We start from the raw sequence: 18462 nt of genomic DNA, 5'->3' as shown, positions 1-18462 counted from the left end.
TCTCTTCCAGAAAATACATGTGCAATAATTGGAATGATGTTCTCATTTGTACTTTCTTAAGGTAATCTTCTGAGGCAGAGTCTGTATACATATATACCCCAATGTTTTATAAGTTCTGGGGCATTACCCTTATATGTTGGTGACTTTAATCATCTTTTAAAAAATATTGTAGAGAGCAAATGTACCTTTGCTAATCAATTTAGCTGTAAATAATCTTCCATTATTTAGGAAGATCTTGGATGTTTTTACTTAATCATATCTTAGTTCATCTGAAACTTTATTCTGTACTGTAGAAAATATAACTTAATGCTAGGCCATTTACATGTACTGTATCATTTCTAAATTATCCTGAATTGTAGTTTACTTTGTACACCAAAAGCATTCTTGTCTTTCTAGGACATTCAGTGAGATGAGTAAAGCAGAAGAACAGTACAGCTTGTGTCAAGAACTTTGCAGTGAACTTGCTCAAGATCTGCAGAAAGAAGGACTTAAGGTACTTTATTTTTGTGCAATGTTCTTAGTTTTCTAAATTTTTAATAATAAAAAGCTACCTTGGGCTTCCTAGGTGGCGCAGTGGGTAAGAATCCACCTGCCAATGCAGGGGACATGGGTTCGAGCCCTGCTCTGGGAAGATTCCACATGCCGTGGAGCAACTAAGCCCGTGTGCCACAACTGTTGAGCCTGTGCTCTAGAGCCCGTGAGCCACAACTGTTGAGCCCGTGTGCCACAACTATTTAAGCCCATGCGCCTAGAGCCCATGCTCCACAACAAGAGAAGCCACTACAGTGAGGCACCACAATGAAGAGTAGCCCCCACTCGCAGCAACTAGAGAAAGCCCGTGTGCAGCAATGAAGACCCAACACAGCCAATAAATAAATAAACTAAATAAATTAATTTTAAAAAAAGCTACCTTAAACCAAGAGTTAGATTTTGCATTTAAATACAGATTTGGATGGGCCTCCTAGGTGGTGCAGTGGTTAAGAATTGCCTGCCAATGCAGGGTACACAGGTTCCATCCCTGCTCCAGGAAGATACCACAAGCTGTGGAGCAACTAAGCCCGTGTGCCACAACTATTGAGCCTGCGCTTTAGAGCCCATGAGCCACAACTGTTGAGCCCATGTGCTGCAACTACTGAAGCCCACCCACCTAGAGCCCGTGCTCTGCAACAAGAGAAGCCACGACAATGAGGAGCCCACACACCACAACGTAGAGTAGCCCCTACTCACTGCAACTAAAAGAAAGCCCATGCACAGCAACGAAGACCCAACACAGCCAATAAAATAAATAAATAAATAAATAATAAATTATTTTAAAAAAAATACAAATTGGGATGTGTCAGAAAAGAGAGTTCTTGTCTTCAACAGAGACAAATTGAATTCTGACCCTTATCTGAGGCCTATGCTGAGGTCATTTTATGAGAAGCAACTTATGAGGCTGGAGTGACTCCAGTATCATTCCAGAGGAGTTTATATTACATTTGAATAAGTTCAAAATCAGAGTTATATTGGCAGTAAAGTATAAGGCAAAGGGAAGGATTTCCCTAGAATTGTACTTGTTATAAATGCCTTTCCAATTATCCTTTAATATCATTGTCAGGTAGACAATGACCTTCTGGAATAGGCATTTTGTTTCAGGGCCTTAATCCAGGTTGCTTAACACATTGAGAACAAAACCTGGAAGGCTTTGAACTTTGTATTTTATAATCTTCACTCATAACAATCCATGTTTAGTATTTTTCCAACACTCTCAAAACAGAGGTGGAGTTATTACAAAGTATAATACAAGAGCAATAAAAAGTTATTGCAAAGAAAGGGATATCTGATGAATATTTTCTTATAATCCTTCTCTATTATACCTTACATATAAAGAATTCTTTTTGAAAACTTTTTAAAAATTTTTAAATAAACTAAATAAATAAATGGTACAAATCAACCGGTTTGCAAGGCAGAAATAGAGACACAAATGTAGAGAGCAAACATATGGACACCGAGTGGGGAAGGTGGGGAGGGTTGGGGGGGGAACGAATTGGGAGACTGGAGTACCAAATTGTACACTGTAAATATATGCAGTTTATTGTAAAAAATAAAAAGTTAAAAAAAAAAAAAAGACTCCATGCTTCCCTATTTACAATAGCCAGGACATGGAAGCAACCTAAATGTCCATCAACAGATGAATGGATAAAAAAGATGTGGTACATATATACAATGGAATATTACTCAGCTGTAAAAAGCAATGAAATTGGGTCATCTGTAGAGATGTGGATGGACCTAGAGACTGTCATACAGAGTGAAGTGAGTCAGAAAAACAAATATCGTATATTAACACATATACGTGGCATATAGAAAAATGGTACAAATCAACCGGTTTGCAAGGCAGAAATAGAGACACAGATGTAGAGAACAAACATATGGATACCAAGTGGGGAAAGTGGGGAGGGTGGGGGGGGAATGAATTGGGAGATTGGGATACCAAATAGTACACCCTAAATATATGCAGTTTATTGTCTGTTAACTGTATCTCAATAAAAGTTCTTTAAAAAAAAAATAAATAAAATAAATAAAATTTTTAAATAGACTTTTAATTTTAGAATCATTTCAGATTTAGAGAATAGTTACAAAGATGGTGTAGAGATTTCTAGTATACCAAGTTTCCCTCATTATTAACATCTTATATTATAGTACATTTGCAAAACTAAGAAACTGACACTAACACATTTCTGTTAACTAAATCCAGACAGTATTTGGATTTTACTTGTTTTTTCCATTCATGTCCTCTCTTTGTTCCAGGGTTCAGTGCAGGGAACCACATTGCATTTGGTTGTCATGTCTTCCCAGTTTAGTCTGTGACAGTTTCTCAGTATTTCCTTGTTTTTCATGACCTTGACAGTCTTGAGGAGTCCTAGCCAGGTATACTGCAGAATGGCTTCCAATTTGGGTTTGTTTGGTGATTTTCTTATCATTAGACCAGGGTTATGGGTTTTTAGGAAGAATACCACAGGAATGAAGTGTCCTTCTCATCACATCCCATTAAGGTATATGATAGCCACATGATATCACAGGTGAGAATCACCTTCCTCACTTGGTTAAGGTAGTGTTTGCAAGGCTTCTCCACTGTGAAGTTACTGTTTTTCCGTTTCCATACTCTGTTTATTGGAAGTGAGTCAATAAGTCTAACCCACTCTCACAACCTCTAGGAGGTAGCAAAATATACATAACAAAATTTACCATTTTAACTTTTTAAGTATACATTTTAGTGGCATTAAGCACATTCATATTGTGCAACCATCAACACTTTTGATCTCCAGAACTTTTTCATTATCCCAAAGTGAAACTCTGTACGCATTAAACAGTAACTTTAAAGGAGTTCTAACATGTAATGTTAGCATGATATCTGGTATATGGTAGGCACACAGTAAGTGCCAAGACCTTTTCAATGAGGTCCCTGTCTTTTTAGGTACTGAATTAACCTCAAAAAAAGATTCAGTAAAAAGAAAAATGATCAGTTAACTTTGCCCTTTATATAAAAGTCTTTTCTAAAAAGTCAGTTGCGGAGGGAAGTAATAATTACTGACTAAAATGGGATTTTTAGATTATGGATTTCAGTTATTCTTTATGACAATTTTCATTACCATGTTTTGTAAATAATTGATTTACTTTCATACTGTATGTACATGAGACCTTTCTGAATTTTTCTAACCTGTAAAATAACTTTTTTCTAGAAGTTAAAGAACTGTTTATAATAATGTATTCTGTTTGTTACAGTGTAGAACTGTTACCATTAAACTGAAGAATGTGAATTTTGAAGTAAAAACTCGTGCATCTACAGTTTCATCTGTTGTTTCTACTGCAGAAGAAATATTTGCTATTGCTAAAGAATTGCTGAGAACAGAAATTGATGCTGATTTTCCACATCCCTTGAGATTAAGACTTATGGGTATGAATTTATTTGTTTTTCCTTAAATCTGCTAGACTTTTCCAAAGAATCAACTTGGGAAATATTCTCACCGCCATTTTATTTCTTAAACCTGTTTAGGAAGTTGTACTTATACTACTGCCATTGTTCTTGACTGTTAGAACCTGATGCATGTGAAGCCATGATCATTTTAGTTTAATTCCAGTAAGAACCAGTTAAAGTCGTTCTTTGCCTTACTGCTTACTGAAATCCTTGGGGTTATGTATCTTTCAAAATTTTAAACTTTTCAGATTTTAGAAGGCAAATTCAGTGCATGTTGAGTATATTATGTAATACTCCTTTGGGATCTGAGGCAGCACCTCATGATCAAACACATGATTATTTCTGTAGCAAAACAAAAAAAATATTCACACTGAGTTATAAAGACTCAGCCTCACACCGAACTTGTCATCCATTACCCTTTGTTGCTTACAATTTTCAGAGCTATTTGGATTTCAGAATTACAGATAAGGGATTGTGGCCCTATTAAACCACATTTCTAGCCATCACTTCGTAAAAAAGACAAACAAACCCATGTTTCCAAAGTGAACGAGTGAGAGAATGTTTAGGGATAAGCACTCCAAATGCCAACTTTACTGCTAAGAATGGGTCATTAGCCGTACTTTCATATTTGAAAATAGCACACGCTGAAGTCAATTTGAATAAAGTAGGTTCACTAAAAGAGCTAAAGAGTGCATGTTAATAGCAGCTTTGTTTATAATTGCCAAAACTTGGAAGCAACCAAGATGTCCTCCAGTAGTAGGTGAATGGAAATCGTGGTACATCCAGACAACAGAATATTATTCAGCATATAAAAGAAATGAGCTACTGGGGTAGAGAGTGGGGAGAAGAAAAGAAATGAGCTGTCAAGCCATGAAAAGACATGGAGAAAACTTAAATGTATATTATTAACTGAAAGAAGCCAATCTGAAAAGACTACATACGGTATGATTCCAATATATGACATTCTGGAAAAGGCAAAACTATGGAGATACTAAAAAGATCAGTGATTGGTGGGGGCTTGGGGGCAGGGGAGGGAGGAATAGGCAGAGCACAGAGAGTTTTTAGGGCAGTGAAACTATTCTGTATGATGCTATAATGGTGGATACCTGTCATTATACATTTGTCAAAACCCATAGAGTGTACAATACCAAGAGTGAACCCTAATGTAAACTATGAACTTTGAGTACTAGTTTTGTGTCGGTATAGGTTCATTGGTGGTAACAAATGTACTACTCTGGTGCAGGATGTTGATAGTGGAGGAGGCTGTGCATGTGTGGGCAGAGGGTATACATGGGAACTCTTTGTACTTCCTACTCAACTTTGCTGAGAACCTGAAATTGCTCTAAAAAATAGAACCTGTTGCAGAAAAAAGAGCTAAAGAATCTATGCAATTGACTCCAATTAGTTACTCGATATTTAATGGTATCATGTGTCAGATATTAATTGAAAGACCTATATAATCATGCTAACTCCAGTAGCTACTTAACTATGTAGTATACCCAGCTTTATAATGAAAGTAAATTTCTACTCATAATACCACCTTTGAAAGAGTATCCTTTAATTCAGAAAATATGCAGTGTTGCTTATTATTTTGGGTTAAACAGCCTTTTTTATATATGTCATGATAGTATTATGCAAAATATCTTTATGCTTTATAAGTGAGTTGGTTTTTTTGACTTTGAAATGGATTAATTATGGTTGGTTTAATTTAGGGGTGCGGCTATCTAGTTTTCCCAATGAAGAGGAGAAAAAAAACCAACAAAGGAGCATTATTGGCTTCTTACAGCCTGGAAACCAAGCCCTGTCAGCCACCGGGTGTATACCAGAGAAAACTGACCAAGATCAGTTTCTAAAACCTCTAGAAATGTCTCCTAAGAAGAGTTTCTTTGATAAAAAACGATCTGAAAGGAAATGGAACCACCAAGACACGTTTAAATGTGAAACTGTAGATAAGCAAAGTTTACAGACATCACAATCATTCCAAGTTTTAAAGAAGATGAGTGAGAATTTAGAAACATTGGAGAATTCAGATAACTGTCAGATATTTACCTGTCCTATTTGCTTTAGGGAGCAAGGAAGCATCAGTCTGGAAGCCTTTAATAAACATGTAGATGCATGTCTTGATGGACCTTCCATCAGCGGAAACTCTAAAATGTCCTCACATTCACATGCTTCCTCTACAGAAGTGAACAAGAAAGCAAATGCGCATGATTCTATTTCTCTCTGTGAGAAGCAGGATTATGAAACCCATCAGAAGAATACAGAGATCATGTCAGTAGATTATGTAGGGCTGGTAGAGACCACCGGTAACCCATCAAATACAGAAGGTGTAGATGCTTTAAGCAATAAGCACAGTGAAGGGGAATGTTCTGGTCTTCCAAGCAAATCATTTAATATGGAACACTGTCCTCAGAATTCGTATACAGTTTCATTGGAAAATGAAGATGTTGGGTCATTAAGAAGGCAAGAACCACCGCAACCTTATTTATATGAAGTGATCAGTGACCAAGTGCTAGTTTGTCCTGTTTGTAATCTAGAACAGAACACTTCTGATCTTACGCTATTCAATGTGCATGTAGATGTTTGCTTAAATAAAGGCATTATCCAGGAACTGAGAAAGGATGGGGTTAATCCAGTTAACCAACCCAAAGAAAGCACCAAAAGTACTGGTGAGTTTACAATTATTTTAAAGAACTTGATTTTCTAGGAATGTTTTATTAAAATTGAGATTGTTGTTAAATATGAAACATGTACCTTTAAAGGGATAGTTTGTGTATGCTGCCATTTCGGAAAATGTTAGTTACACTGCCATGGGTTAGAATTAGCTGAAGCCATTAGATTTTAAATTCTGGAAAACCTTTGATTTGGGCTTGATTTAGCACAGAATGAACTCAAAGGTTTAGGGAGCTGAGTGACCTAATCAAACAAGAAATTCCTTCAGAGAACATTTGCCAAGGCACAGTGGTAAATTATAATTATATAGCCAGAAAGCCTCTTTAACTTCTTTCTGGTAGTTCTGACTCTAACCCAACTTCAAAATTAGCTGTAATACTAATGAAACAAGTAAACTGCAAAGAAATTATGCTATAAATTAGTTTCTGGTATGTACACATTTGAACAATGTAGTACTAAGGATGTTTTTATTACCTTTAATCAGTCAACCTTAACTCTCTAAATTTTTAGAAAGCTTTTTAATTATTTCATGGTATTCATTGTGGAATTTCTTCCTTCTAAAGATAACTCAGGCAAAATAGAGAAGATTGGAACAAAAGCAAAAAGGTATGGCTAATTTGAGTTTTAATAAAGCTGGCTATGAAATTGTTATATTTTAAGGTCTGATTTTTAGGAAATGTTACAATTTGCTTTTATAAATGTTTAAGTAAAGTTTTAAAATCAATTATTTGCATGAACAATTTTTAAAATCTCTTCACGCATTTTATCATTTTTTGTTTTTGTTTTTTGTTTTGTTATTCTCCATGCATTTTAATTGCGTGTTCTTTTTTTATTCCAGGCCAGGATTGATGACAAAGTCCTCAGCATCAAAGAAAACAAAACCAAACAATCCCAGACACACCCTTGATATATTTTTTAAATGAATGTTGAACATTTTATCATTAATTTTTTTTTTTTTTTTTTTTTTTTTTTTTTGGCACACGGGCTTGCTTAGTTGCTCCGCGGCATGTGGGATCTTCCTGGAGCTGGGATCGAACCAGTGACCTCTGCATTGGCAGGCGGATTCTTAACCACTGCGCCACCTAGGAAGCCCCTATCATTAATTTTTGATTGAAACTTGTTATTTTATAATCAATGAATGTATTCTTCCTCATTTCGGGCTTATAGATTCATTTAGTAAAAGGCAAGTGCAATAAGCCCTCCCTAAATGACATTCCTTTATATGAATTTGGAATGTATACTAATTTACTTCTGTATCCTTTTTTGATAACAATGAGAATTTCACTTCCATTATACTTCAATTGGAAATCAGAGATAATTTTAAAATGAGAAGTTAAGAGTGGGATCAGGAAGTGATTTCTTTCTTTATTATATTTTATAGTGAATATAAAAACATTTATAAGGGCTCTCCGGTTCAGATAAACCTTTTTTAGCATGAGAATTTTTTAGCACTTAACCATTTCGTTGGCACTGGACTGCTATGTTTGATTTTAGTATCTTCTACAGCTTTGTATACTTATATTTTAGCTCCTAGTATCTTCAGATACCTCATGAGCATTCATAATTAATATTTATCATAAGTTCTATGAAGAGTATTATCTTAGCAGAACTAGCATGAGTGGGTTTGTTACCTTCCGGAAAATAATATGACAGTATTATTTTCTGTGTTAAAAGATTTTTTTTGTTTAAAATATGATTATTCATTTGATTTTTTTTTTTTTAGTTTAAAATTTCTTTAATGAATAAGCACTTGGTTCACTTTAAAAAATATTTAGTCTAAGATTCAAAGTAATTATTTTCTTATCTGGGACTTTTAAGTGGCAGTATTTCATTTCTTGGCAGTTATGTTTGTACTTTACACAAATCTGTAAGAAAGGATAAATTGTACACTCACTTTATTATGATCTTCTAGAGAAGAATGTACAATTCAAAAGATTGTGTGTTAAAACACCTCATTTATCTTAGTTATATTTCTATCATGTTTTTATTAATATTCATGAAAGAAAACAACTTAACAGTAGTTAGCTTAAGTAGTTGCTCCAAATATTTTTGTGCTATCAATAGGAGCTTTTATCAAAAAACAATTATTTAATTGAAACATGAAGATGGAACGATTTTCTATTACTCCTTTAAGGAACTGAATCTTTTGTTCTTATGTTTTTGTTTTTCCTTTTCATATTTTATTGTTCATTACATAAATGTGTAAAGACATAATGTTTTAGGAATAGCGTAAATTAGGATCTTGCACAACCTTTGGCCAAAGTGGTAATTTGACTTTAGATTACTGTATAGTTTAAAATTAAACTTAGTGTTTATCAGTATACCAATTTCATGCCTAGTATTATTGTACGCTATGGTGAATACTTAGCTGTAGAGCTATGGTTCTTGATTGTGTGATTTACTTATATTAATTCTTTACAAAATTAAGTTCAATGAAGCACTAATTTAATGTATTGGAAAGTAGATAGCACTGTGTTTGTCCTTTTCTATCTTGTTTAAAGTTTATTTTTATTGTGTTTTCAACATGAGAGTAAATACTAAATTATTTTCATTTAGATGCTTCATTTAATTGAATGTTATCATTTGGTAATATTTAATAAAAATTTTAAATGAAATTTTAAATGTTTAATCTTTTAGCCAATAGAAACGGTTTCCTTACGTTTCCACTCTCTTCCCACCTCTGTTGCTTTCACTCTTATTTTCTTTGCCCAGAATTTTCTCCATATCCTTTTCTGTTTTATCTAATAATCCAACTCATTTTCTTTTTATTATTATTTTGTTTGGGGGCATGTAAAAAAAAAAAACCACAAAGAATAAGCACCTATAATCTTACCTATTTAGAGGGTCAGAATATAGGGAACCACCTGGGAGAACATATTTGCAACACATATAATTGGCAAAATACTAGTATCCAAACTATATATAAAATCCAGAATATATAAATAATTCCTATGAATCAGTAAGAAAGAGAGAGCCAATAGAAATTTGGACAAATGTCTCTAGATGGCACTTTACACAGAAAGAAATCCAAATGGCCAAGAAACATGAAAATATCTTCAGCCATAGGGAAATGAAAACAAAACCAAAACCAAAACAAAACCACAGAGAGGTATTATAATACTTTTGCCAGATTCACAAAAATGAAAGGATCCAATGATATCAAGTTTTGGTGATGATGTGGAGCAATGTGAACTCCTACTTTGAAAACAATCTCTTTGGAAAACAGTTTGCCCTTCTTTAGTAAGTGGGAGGATGTGCAGGCTCAGCAGCCCAGCAGCTGCACTCCTAAATATACGCCTTTGCTGGTTCCCTTCCATTTGCCCTCCTGATTTACTCTGTGCCCTTCACCCTGCGTTATGTCAGTGGGGCATCATGGCAGCGGGAAGCCACGGCGGAAAGTTTCAGGGAGGAAAGAAGATGAAGTTGTTTATGTATTCCTTCATATACCTTTTTGAAGAATCATCTCAAGCTGGTTAAGTCCCTTGACGAAAGGTCCCAACTTCTTCATACATTATTCTCTGCTCCCTCTCCAGGTTCTGATAATCCTTTCCTTGCCCTCACCCCTTCACCCGAGAGGCGGCAACAGAGCCTTGCCCTTAGGAGCCCTGAGGTGCTGCCCTATCTTTTGTGGGTTCCCGACACCCTGCCCACACCTTTGTAAATGGTCCCTTTCTTAAAAGTCACCTCAAAATACAAGTTGTTTTTCCTGCCAGAACCATAACTGACACAATGTCTTGGGAAAACTATTGAACATGTTTTTTTTTAGGAAGCATGTACAAGAATGCACATAGCAGGAATGTAATAGCCAAAAAGTGGAAATAAACCAAATATTCGGCACTGGTAGAATGGTTTAATTCTACCACTGTGTATTCATGTGGATTCAAACAACAGAATTCTACACAGTGGTGACAAGGAAGGAAACAGCTAATCAGAAGGTGGACGCACATCACAAAACATAATGTGGAGCGAAAGAAGCAAACCGTAGAAGAATGCCATCAGCATGGTTCCGTTTATATAAAGTTCAAAACAGTTGCTTTAAAGATGTATTCGTATGAGATCAAATTATAAAAAGAAGCAGGTGTATTATTGTCCCCAGAGTTAGAATAATGACTTGCTCTGTGGGGAGAAAAGGGAATGTGATTGGGGAGTGGTTCATGGAGCTGCTGGGATGCTGGCAGTCTTCTATTGTCTCGCGTGGTGACTGCATGGATATTTATTTTTTAAAACATTTAAACTATATGTATGTATTTTATAGACTCTGGTTCATATGTGACCTGTATCACAATAAAAAGGGGGAAAAAATGGCAGGAACTGTTTCCTTAGTAAGGTGATGTTTTCCTTCATCTCTGCAGGCTACTAGCTTCAACAGAGAAAAAAAATACATCTCTCTCGCTAGGACTTTACTGAACACAGCAAGAACCATCCCATGCCAACATTTTGAATTTTTCTCCTAATGTTTCCCCTAATGGTATAGTCTCAATCAGCATTTGGTCTGCTCTCCAAAGTCAAATTGCCAGAGTTGACAATTTGACCAAATATTTTATCATCTCCAAACAAGTCACCAGCTTCCCAACCTGTGATATGTATCCCCACTCCTCAAAGCCCCTCCCTCAAACACTAAGCCAATTATGTATATTAGATTTTGTTATTTTCAGCACCCTACTTTCTGTATCACTTCAGAATTTCACTTCAGCTATGAATTACAGAGAAACAATCGGTGTCTTAAAAAAAAAATCAGTTCTAGTTTTCCCATGAAACACGGATTTCATTGGTTAGCATTGGCTCAATGGTTCAAAGATGGGTTCACAGTCTGATTTCTTGGCCTTACATGACCAACTTCTGGTCACAGGATGGATGGGCTTTTCCACATCCAGCCTTACACATGAGTTCCAGGTAGGAAGACAAGGAAGTGAAAAGGATAAAAGAGCAACAAGTCTGTCCCACTTTAAGGAGGAAACCTCACATAATTTCCACTTCCATCTTATTGTCCAAACTGTGTCATGTGGCTTCCCCATATTAAAGGGAACCTGGAAATATAGTTTTTAGCTGGGTATATTGCTGCACCCAAACAAAACCAGCTTCTGTTAGCAAATTGTGCCTCACCTATTAAAAAAAAAAAAAAAAAACCTATATAAATTATACCATTTAATGGTGAAATTTTAGAAGCACCCCTTAAGAATAATACAAGGGTACCCTCTATTATTTTGTTGGAGATCCTAGCCAATTCAATAAATACAAGAAATAAGATGAATAAAAACTGGAAGCAAAGAAATAAAAATAAAACTGTCAGATGATGTGTTTGTCTACATTTTTTAAAAATCTACATTTAAAAAGTTCAACAAGGTTATGGCTACAAGATCAATGTACAAAATCAGTAGCATTCCTGTACAGCAGTAATAACCAATTAGAAAATATAGTGAAAATAATCTCTTTCATGACAACAATCTATAAGGGACTAAAGGGGCAGCAGGATGTGGGAGGGAGGTAGCTATCAAAATTAGGTGCAAGTACTTAGGAAATACAAAATATTATTGAAACACAAACAATCTGAGTAAAATAAAAGAGTAATCCTATTCATGAATAGGAAGAGTAACCACCTTAAAGACAACTATTCTCCCCTAATCTGTAAGTTCAATAAAATTCAAAACAAAACTTCTCATGGTTTTTCTTGGACGTTGTTAAGTAGATCATAAATTTTATACAGAAGAGCAAAGGCCCAAGAATAATAAGGTAGAAGGACAGGCCCTATTACATATCAAGAGTCATTATAAAGCTGTAGTAATTAATACCATATACTAATATAGTATTGGCCCATGTACGGACTTTTTAGACAATGCAGTACAAAAAGTATTTACTATTTAATAAATGGTGCCTAAACTCTGATCTTCCAACTGATTTCTCAGCTTTTCCTGCCCTAAACCATTTTGTGCATTTTTTGCACATTAGCCATTAATAATGTTTTCATAATGTCACTCAGAAACAAAACAAAAAAAGATTTCAAAAGCTCTCAACTCTGTCCAGGACCAGTGCGAGCTGAGAAGAAGGGGACTGATTTTCAGCATATGATGATTTCTATGGTGCAAATACCACGCAGACTTCAAGGTACTGACATGATGTCAACCAGTTTACAAAGTTCCTGAAGATTTAATAATTGGCTCTTGGGTGCCAGTACAAGCGAGCTTCCGAAAATCACTATCCATGGTACACACAAAATACTGGCTTGGCATTCAAGGCCAGTCAAGTCACACTGCCTAGCTTGTAGTTTCCCGAATTAACCAAGTTATTTCTCCCTTCTGGTGTCATGCTCAGTTGCTCCCTCTGCCCAGAATGTGCTTCCTGAATGCCCCTTTGCCCTCTCCATACACAATAACCATATACGACTATTCATCTTTCAACTCATCCCAAGGACCACCTTTAGGAAAGGGTCCCTGCCCTCTAGGAAAACTGATCAGTCACTCCTTCGTGCTCTTGTTTCTCTGTGAAGACACTGACACATCCTTTGCTGTGGTCTCTCCCTACTAGGTTGTAGGGCTGCTAGAGATGCTAGACTGTCTTTCACTGATCTCTGAATTATAAGTGTGAAGTATAAAGCCTGGCACTCAGTAGGTGTTAACTATCATTTGTTGACCATAAATTAATAAATAGTATTTGCCTAAAGACTGGTGTCTATTACCGTTTTTTTTTTTTTTTTTTTTGAATCAGAGATTTTATTGGCTGTGGTGGCTTTTTTTTTTATGTCAATATTTTCACACCTTTAAGTCTTTGCTATTTTCTTTATTTCTTTTTTTAAAACTTTCATTTAATTTATTTATTGGCTGCATTGGGTCTTTGTTGCTGTGCACCAACTTTCTTTAGTTAAGGCGAATGGGGGCTACTTTTCGATATGGTGAGCGAGCTTCTCATTGTGGTGGCTTCTCTTGTTGTGGAGCACAGGCTCTAGGCATGCAGGCTTCAGTAGCTGTGGCATACAGGCTGAATAGTTATATCTCATGAGCTCTACAGCACAGGCTCAGTAGTTGTGGCACACGGCCTTCGTTGCTCTGTGGCATGTGGAATCTTTCTGGACTAGGGATCGAACACGTGTCCCCTGCATTGGCCAGTGGATTCTTAATCACTGCACCACCAGGGAAGTCACTGCGGTGGCTTTTTAATGTGTCAATTTGGCTATGCAAATCTACATTTCCCAGCCTTCCTCTCTCTGAATGATTCCTTTTTAGATGGACCACATAACAGGTTCTTGCGCGAGTTTGGAGGGCTGGCTGAAATGAAGCAGCAGCTATGTTGTAGTTCACACATGCTGTCCCTTATCTGCTGGCTCATCTCCAGAGTGTGAGGCTACAGCCAGGACTGCAAATGCGTCACTGTCCCCTGAATAGTGCTTCAGTTTTTTCACCTTCTGGGCCAGGCATTTAGCCCCCTGGGGAATGGTACCAGCTTCTCCTGCAGGATGCTCATACCATCAATATCAGAAGGAAAAGAAGCCAACACGGGCTTCAGTCCATTCTCATGGGGTCCTGCTTGTCTTTGTTCTCCACCATTGTTATATATGTGCTCACTACCTGCCCTGTGGACTCCAGACATGAGGTGAGGCACAGCAGCCTTACAGAGAATGCCTGAGCAGTTCCTACAATTGTGTAAGGTCAAACCCCTGTGACAATTTCCTATTACCGTCTTACTAATTTTCTCTGTGAAGACAGAGTGCCTGACATAGATGGCTGCACTCAAGCTGGGCCTTTATGGATAGGCATTCCAGAAAGAGGGAATTGCATTTCTTTCCCTTTATCGGATAATGGCTTGCTTTATAAATGTTTTATTGCTATGTTCTTTTGGGGTAGCTTGGAAGTATTTGGGAAAAGGCTTAGAATATGACTATTAACTTAAGGCTAAAAAAAATGTTTTTTGAGGAAATATTCCATTTTGAAAACCATACCTGGTGCCTGGTGTCAATTTTTTTTTTTTTTGTAACGTCCCCCACCCCCCACCAGCACGCCTTGAGGCATGTGGGATCTTAGTTCCCTAACCAGGGACGGAACCTGTGGCCCCTGCAGTGAAGAGTGGGGTCTTAACCACTGGACCACAAGAGAAGTCCCAGCAATGTCCCATTTTGACAAGCAGTAATATATTTGAGCTTACCTGGTGGTGGTAGGGTTTTAGTGAACTTCACAGAGAGGTGGTGTTTATATCCCTGGAGCACAAACTGTTCTTTTGCTGAATCATTAAGGGATAATCACTTTTGCTTTGTAATACATAATTGGATTAACAGTTGTTCAAGAAAAACTCAAATGATATTATGGTGAGTGCTGAACACATGATTCCACTTATTAAGTAAATCATAATATTGGACTGTTCCCCTTACAAGTGTGAGGTAATTTATTTTCTAATTGTTGCTGTCTACAGAAGGCTCGGGGAGACAATTCAGAGGCAGTTTTCACCCTTTCCTTCTAATCGCAGTCTCTTAAGTTTGTTATGATTTCAAACTCATGTATACCTACGTATACATATGCATAGATGTACACACACTATATATACGTGTGTATACACATACTATACACACATACACACAACCTCTGCCAAACCTGTATCTGTTACTGAATTCTGCCTACCCCTGTAGGGCCTGTTGAAAACATCCACTTCTTTCTATTCCTTTTGTCAAGTCCTCAACAGTTACCTAATCTCTGGCCTTCTAACTTATTTCTCAGCTTTCATCAGTTTCTTTCTCTTCTCTAAACCATTTTGTTCATTTTTAGAGACAATGCTTTCCTAACGTCACTCATATCCCTGTGTGTTCCAAAAAAGGTGGGTCAGAACTGGGGTCAAATCTAGTTCTGTTTTACCAGATTTTATTTTCACTCCTGGAATATGCTAAACTTCTGATTTAACCTTGGAACCCATTCACAGGCGTGAGGTGTGCCATGGTTTTATTTTTATTTGTTTGAAATCCATCACACACACTGTGCTTATGTACTAGTGAGTCAATGGAGAGATCCTGGTTGTCCCTCAATATCCTACTTTTCTTCCATATTATTAGAATTTTAGCTAGACACATGACTGCCCAGAATAGTTTACTATATTTCATCAATTCTTTATTTTATGAACCACTAAGAAAAAAGTAATACCCTAGATGGGGAGTCCGCAGCATTAAAATGGGATGCCAAGGTTTCCCGTCTTCAGAGAGGCAACTGAGTCTTACTTTATGCAAAAGAAAATTCTGGAAGCCCATTTAGAAATGATTCGACACTGACGTTCCGATAGTGTTGGTTAATAAAGCCAAGCTCGACGCGTCTCCAGATTGTATGAAGAACCGCTTACGTGTGCGCCGGGAGTTTTCTCAGAGCGTTTTGCCTCAGGTGAACGCAACCGCCTCACGCGGGCGCCACACCTGAAGGCGGCTCCGCCCGGGCAGGGCTGGAGCCCCGGGGCCAGCGGCCCGCAGAAGCGCCCGCAGCGGCGAGCGGCCCCGGCTGTGAGCGGCCTCGGGGCCTCGGGGGCCTCCCGGGCGGGACAGGGAGCCGGGCCCGCGCGCCCCGGGGCGCAGGGCGGCGGCGAGGGGGCTGCAGGAGGACCTGAGGGGCCTGGCGCGGCTCCCGGAGCAAGAGGGGCTGCGGGAGGAGGCGGCGGCGGCCGGGCACGCGTTCCGTGAGTCCCGGGACGAGGTCTGGAAACTCGGGCGGTGGCGGCGCCGGGCGGGCGGGCGGGACCGGGGAACTGGCAGCGCTGGGGCCGCCGCGGGAAGGGACCCCGCCGAGCCCATCCTCATCCCTGTGCGCTCTGTGGCCGGCTTTTCAGCTTTGGGATCCACCCCCACCCAAGCGCTGGCTCACGTTTCGCAGGGCGTTTTGTTTCAGGTTGACCCTGCACTGTGGGTGGAAGGAAAGTATCACACTTTCAAACTAAGAAAGAGGATTTTTCAAGAGATGATTAAGCCCTTTTACAAATAAGGAAAGTTTTATGTGCTGTTATCTCCTATAGCCTGACGCATTTACAGATTTATTGTGTGACTTTAAGTCACTTGATCTTTCTGTACTTAAGTTTTGAAAGCATGGAGGGGATCATCTCCGCCTTGGGAATAAATTTATAGCATAAACGGAGGGACTCTGTTTAAGAGTCTTCAGTGACGTAGAGCCTCTTAAGGAACACACCATCCAAGTCGCCTAGGTGGGATGGCCTCATTTCCCCAAGACCAGCCTTGGGGGTAGAGCACCAGTTTCTTAATATAGTGTTCAGTTAGTTCATCCATCCATCCATCCATCCATCCATCCACCCATTCACCCACTCCTTCTAGAAGTATTTTCAAGAGCTTACTATTTTCTAGACATACTCTAGATGTGGAGATGCAGAGAGGGCATGACAACCCCTGTTCTGGCGGAGCTCACATTCTGGTTGTGGTGGAGGGTTGATAGACAATGAAATAAGTGAGCAAAGAAATGCATAAGAGATTTTAAAGTAGTGGTAAGTGTTGTGGAGACCGTGGAATAGGGTGATGTGACTGGGACAGGGGCACAGGAGGACTTTAGATTTGGTGGTCAAGGCAGACAAGACATTAGGGCCAAATATCTGAATGACAGGAAGGAACCAACTATGGGAAGTTCAGGGTGAAGAGCATTACAAGCAAGACAAACAGCAAATGCAAGGCAGGAATGAAATTGATGTATTTGTGAAAGAGGAGGAAGACCAGACTAGTTGATTATTAGGAAGTGAAGGGAAGAGCAAAAGAGGTTGGGGTGGTACACAAAACCAGTTCAGGCAAGGCGTTGATGCCCTAAGACAGGAGCTTAAATTTGGTATTGTCAGTGTTTTTTTATTTTAGCCATTCTAACAGGTGTGTATTGGTATCTCCTTGTGGTTTTAATTTACATTTCCCTAACGGCTGATGATGTTGAACATCTTTTCATGTGCTTATTGCCATCTGTATATCCTCTTTGTTGTTCCTCTTTGTTCCATTGAAGTCTTTTCCCTATTTTTTAATTGGATTTTGTTTTCTTACTTTTGAGTTTTGAGAGTTCTTTATATATTTTTAAAGATGTGTAATTTGCAAATATATTCCCCCAGTCTATAGCTTGTCTTTTTATTCTCTTAGTAGTACTTTTCACAAAGCAAAGTTTTACATATTGCTGAGGTCCAGTTTACTATTGTTTTCTTTTATGGTCATGCTCTTGGTGTCATGTGTAAGAACCCCAGTTTAGGAAGGTCTTCCCCTGTGCTTTCTTCTAAAAGTTTTATGGTTTTAATGTTTTACATTTATATCTATGATCTATTTTGAGTTAATTTTTGTATAAATTTTATATCAGGGTTCATATTTCTTTCATTTGGATGTCCAGTTTTCCAAATATCATTGGTTGAAATGATTATCCTTTCTCCACTGTCAAGACCTTCAAACCTTTGTCAAAAATCAATGGCAAGGGAATTCCCTGGTGGCACAGTGGCTAAGAATCTGCCTGCCAAGACAGGGGACACAGGTTCAAGCCCTGGTCCAGGAAGATCCCACATGCTGCGGAGCAGCTAAGCTCGCAGCTGTGCAGCAACAAAGACCCAATGCAGCCATAAATTAATTAATTAATTTAAAAAATCAATATCTAGGTAGTTCCCTAGAGGTCCAGTTGTTAGGACTCTGTGCTCTCACTGTGGAGGGTCTGGGTTTGATCCCTGGTCGGGGATCCCACAAACTTCAAAGCATGGCCAAAGGAAAAAAAAAAAATCAATGCTTATTTGTGAAGGTTTATTTCTCATAATTATTACTTTTAATTTCTTATTTTATTTATTTGTCTGCATTGGGTCGTTGTTGCACGCAGGCTTTCTCTAGTTGCGGCAAGCAGGGGCTACTCTTTGTTGAAGTG

General features: G+C 38.0%; 2 protein-coding genes across 4 annotated transcripts in view; both read left to right on the top strand.

Moving 5' to 3' along the window:
- The window catches only part of POLK (DNA polymerase kappa), a 64098-nt gene extending 54919 nt beyond the window's left edge, over positions 1 to 9179 (top strand). For 2 of the 3 annotated variants that reach the window (XM_057740893.1, XM_057740912.1), the window contains 5 exons: positions 397 to 493; positions 3763 to 3934; positions 5668 to 6624; positions 7192 to 7234; positions 7467 to 9179. In XM_057740893.1, coding sequence (XP_057596876.1) covers positions 397 to 493; positions 3763 to 3934; positions 5668 to 6624; positions 7192 to 7234; positions 7467 to 7551 — 1354 coding nt within the window. In that variant the 3' untranslated portion in view covers positions 7552 to 9179. The remainder of the gene's footprint in view (positions 1 to 396; positions 494 to 3762; positions 3935 to 5667; positions 6625 to 7191; positions 7235 to 7466) is intronic. The other variant, XM_057740904.1, reaches the window with a different exon arrangement.
- A 4313-nt stretch (positions 9180 to 13492) lies between these two features.
- Positions 13493 to 18462, top strand: part of ANKDD1B (ankyrin repeat and death domain containing 1B) — a 61651-nt gene continuing 56681 nt past the window's right edge. The window contains exons 1-4 of the mRNA XM_057720424.1: positions 13493 to 13514; positions 13846 to 13957; positions 15896 to 16075; positions 16134 to 16264. Of these exons, the coding sequence (XP_057576407.1) occupies positions 13493 to 13514; positions 13846 to 13957; positions 15896 to 16075; positions 16134 to 16264 (445 nt within the window). The remainder of the gene's footprint in view (positions 13515 to 13845; positions 13958 to 15895; positions 16076 to 16133; positions 16265 to 18462) is intronic.

Source organism: Hippopotamus amphibius, chromosome 1 (assembly GCF_030028045.1).
Source record: "Hippopotamus amphibius kiboko isolate mHipAmp2 chromosome 1, mHipAmp2.hap2, whole genome shotgun sequence".
NCBI classification, from domain to species: domain Eukaryota; kingdom Metazoa; phylum Chordata; class Mammalia; order Artiodactyla; family Hippopotamidae; genus Hippopotamus; species Hippopotamus amphibius.
The sequence above is the reverse complement of the archived record's forward strand: the minus strand, read 5'-3'. Positions and strand labels throughout refer to the sequence as shown.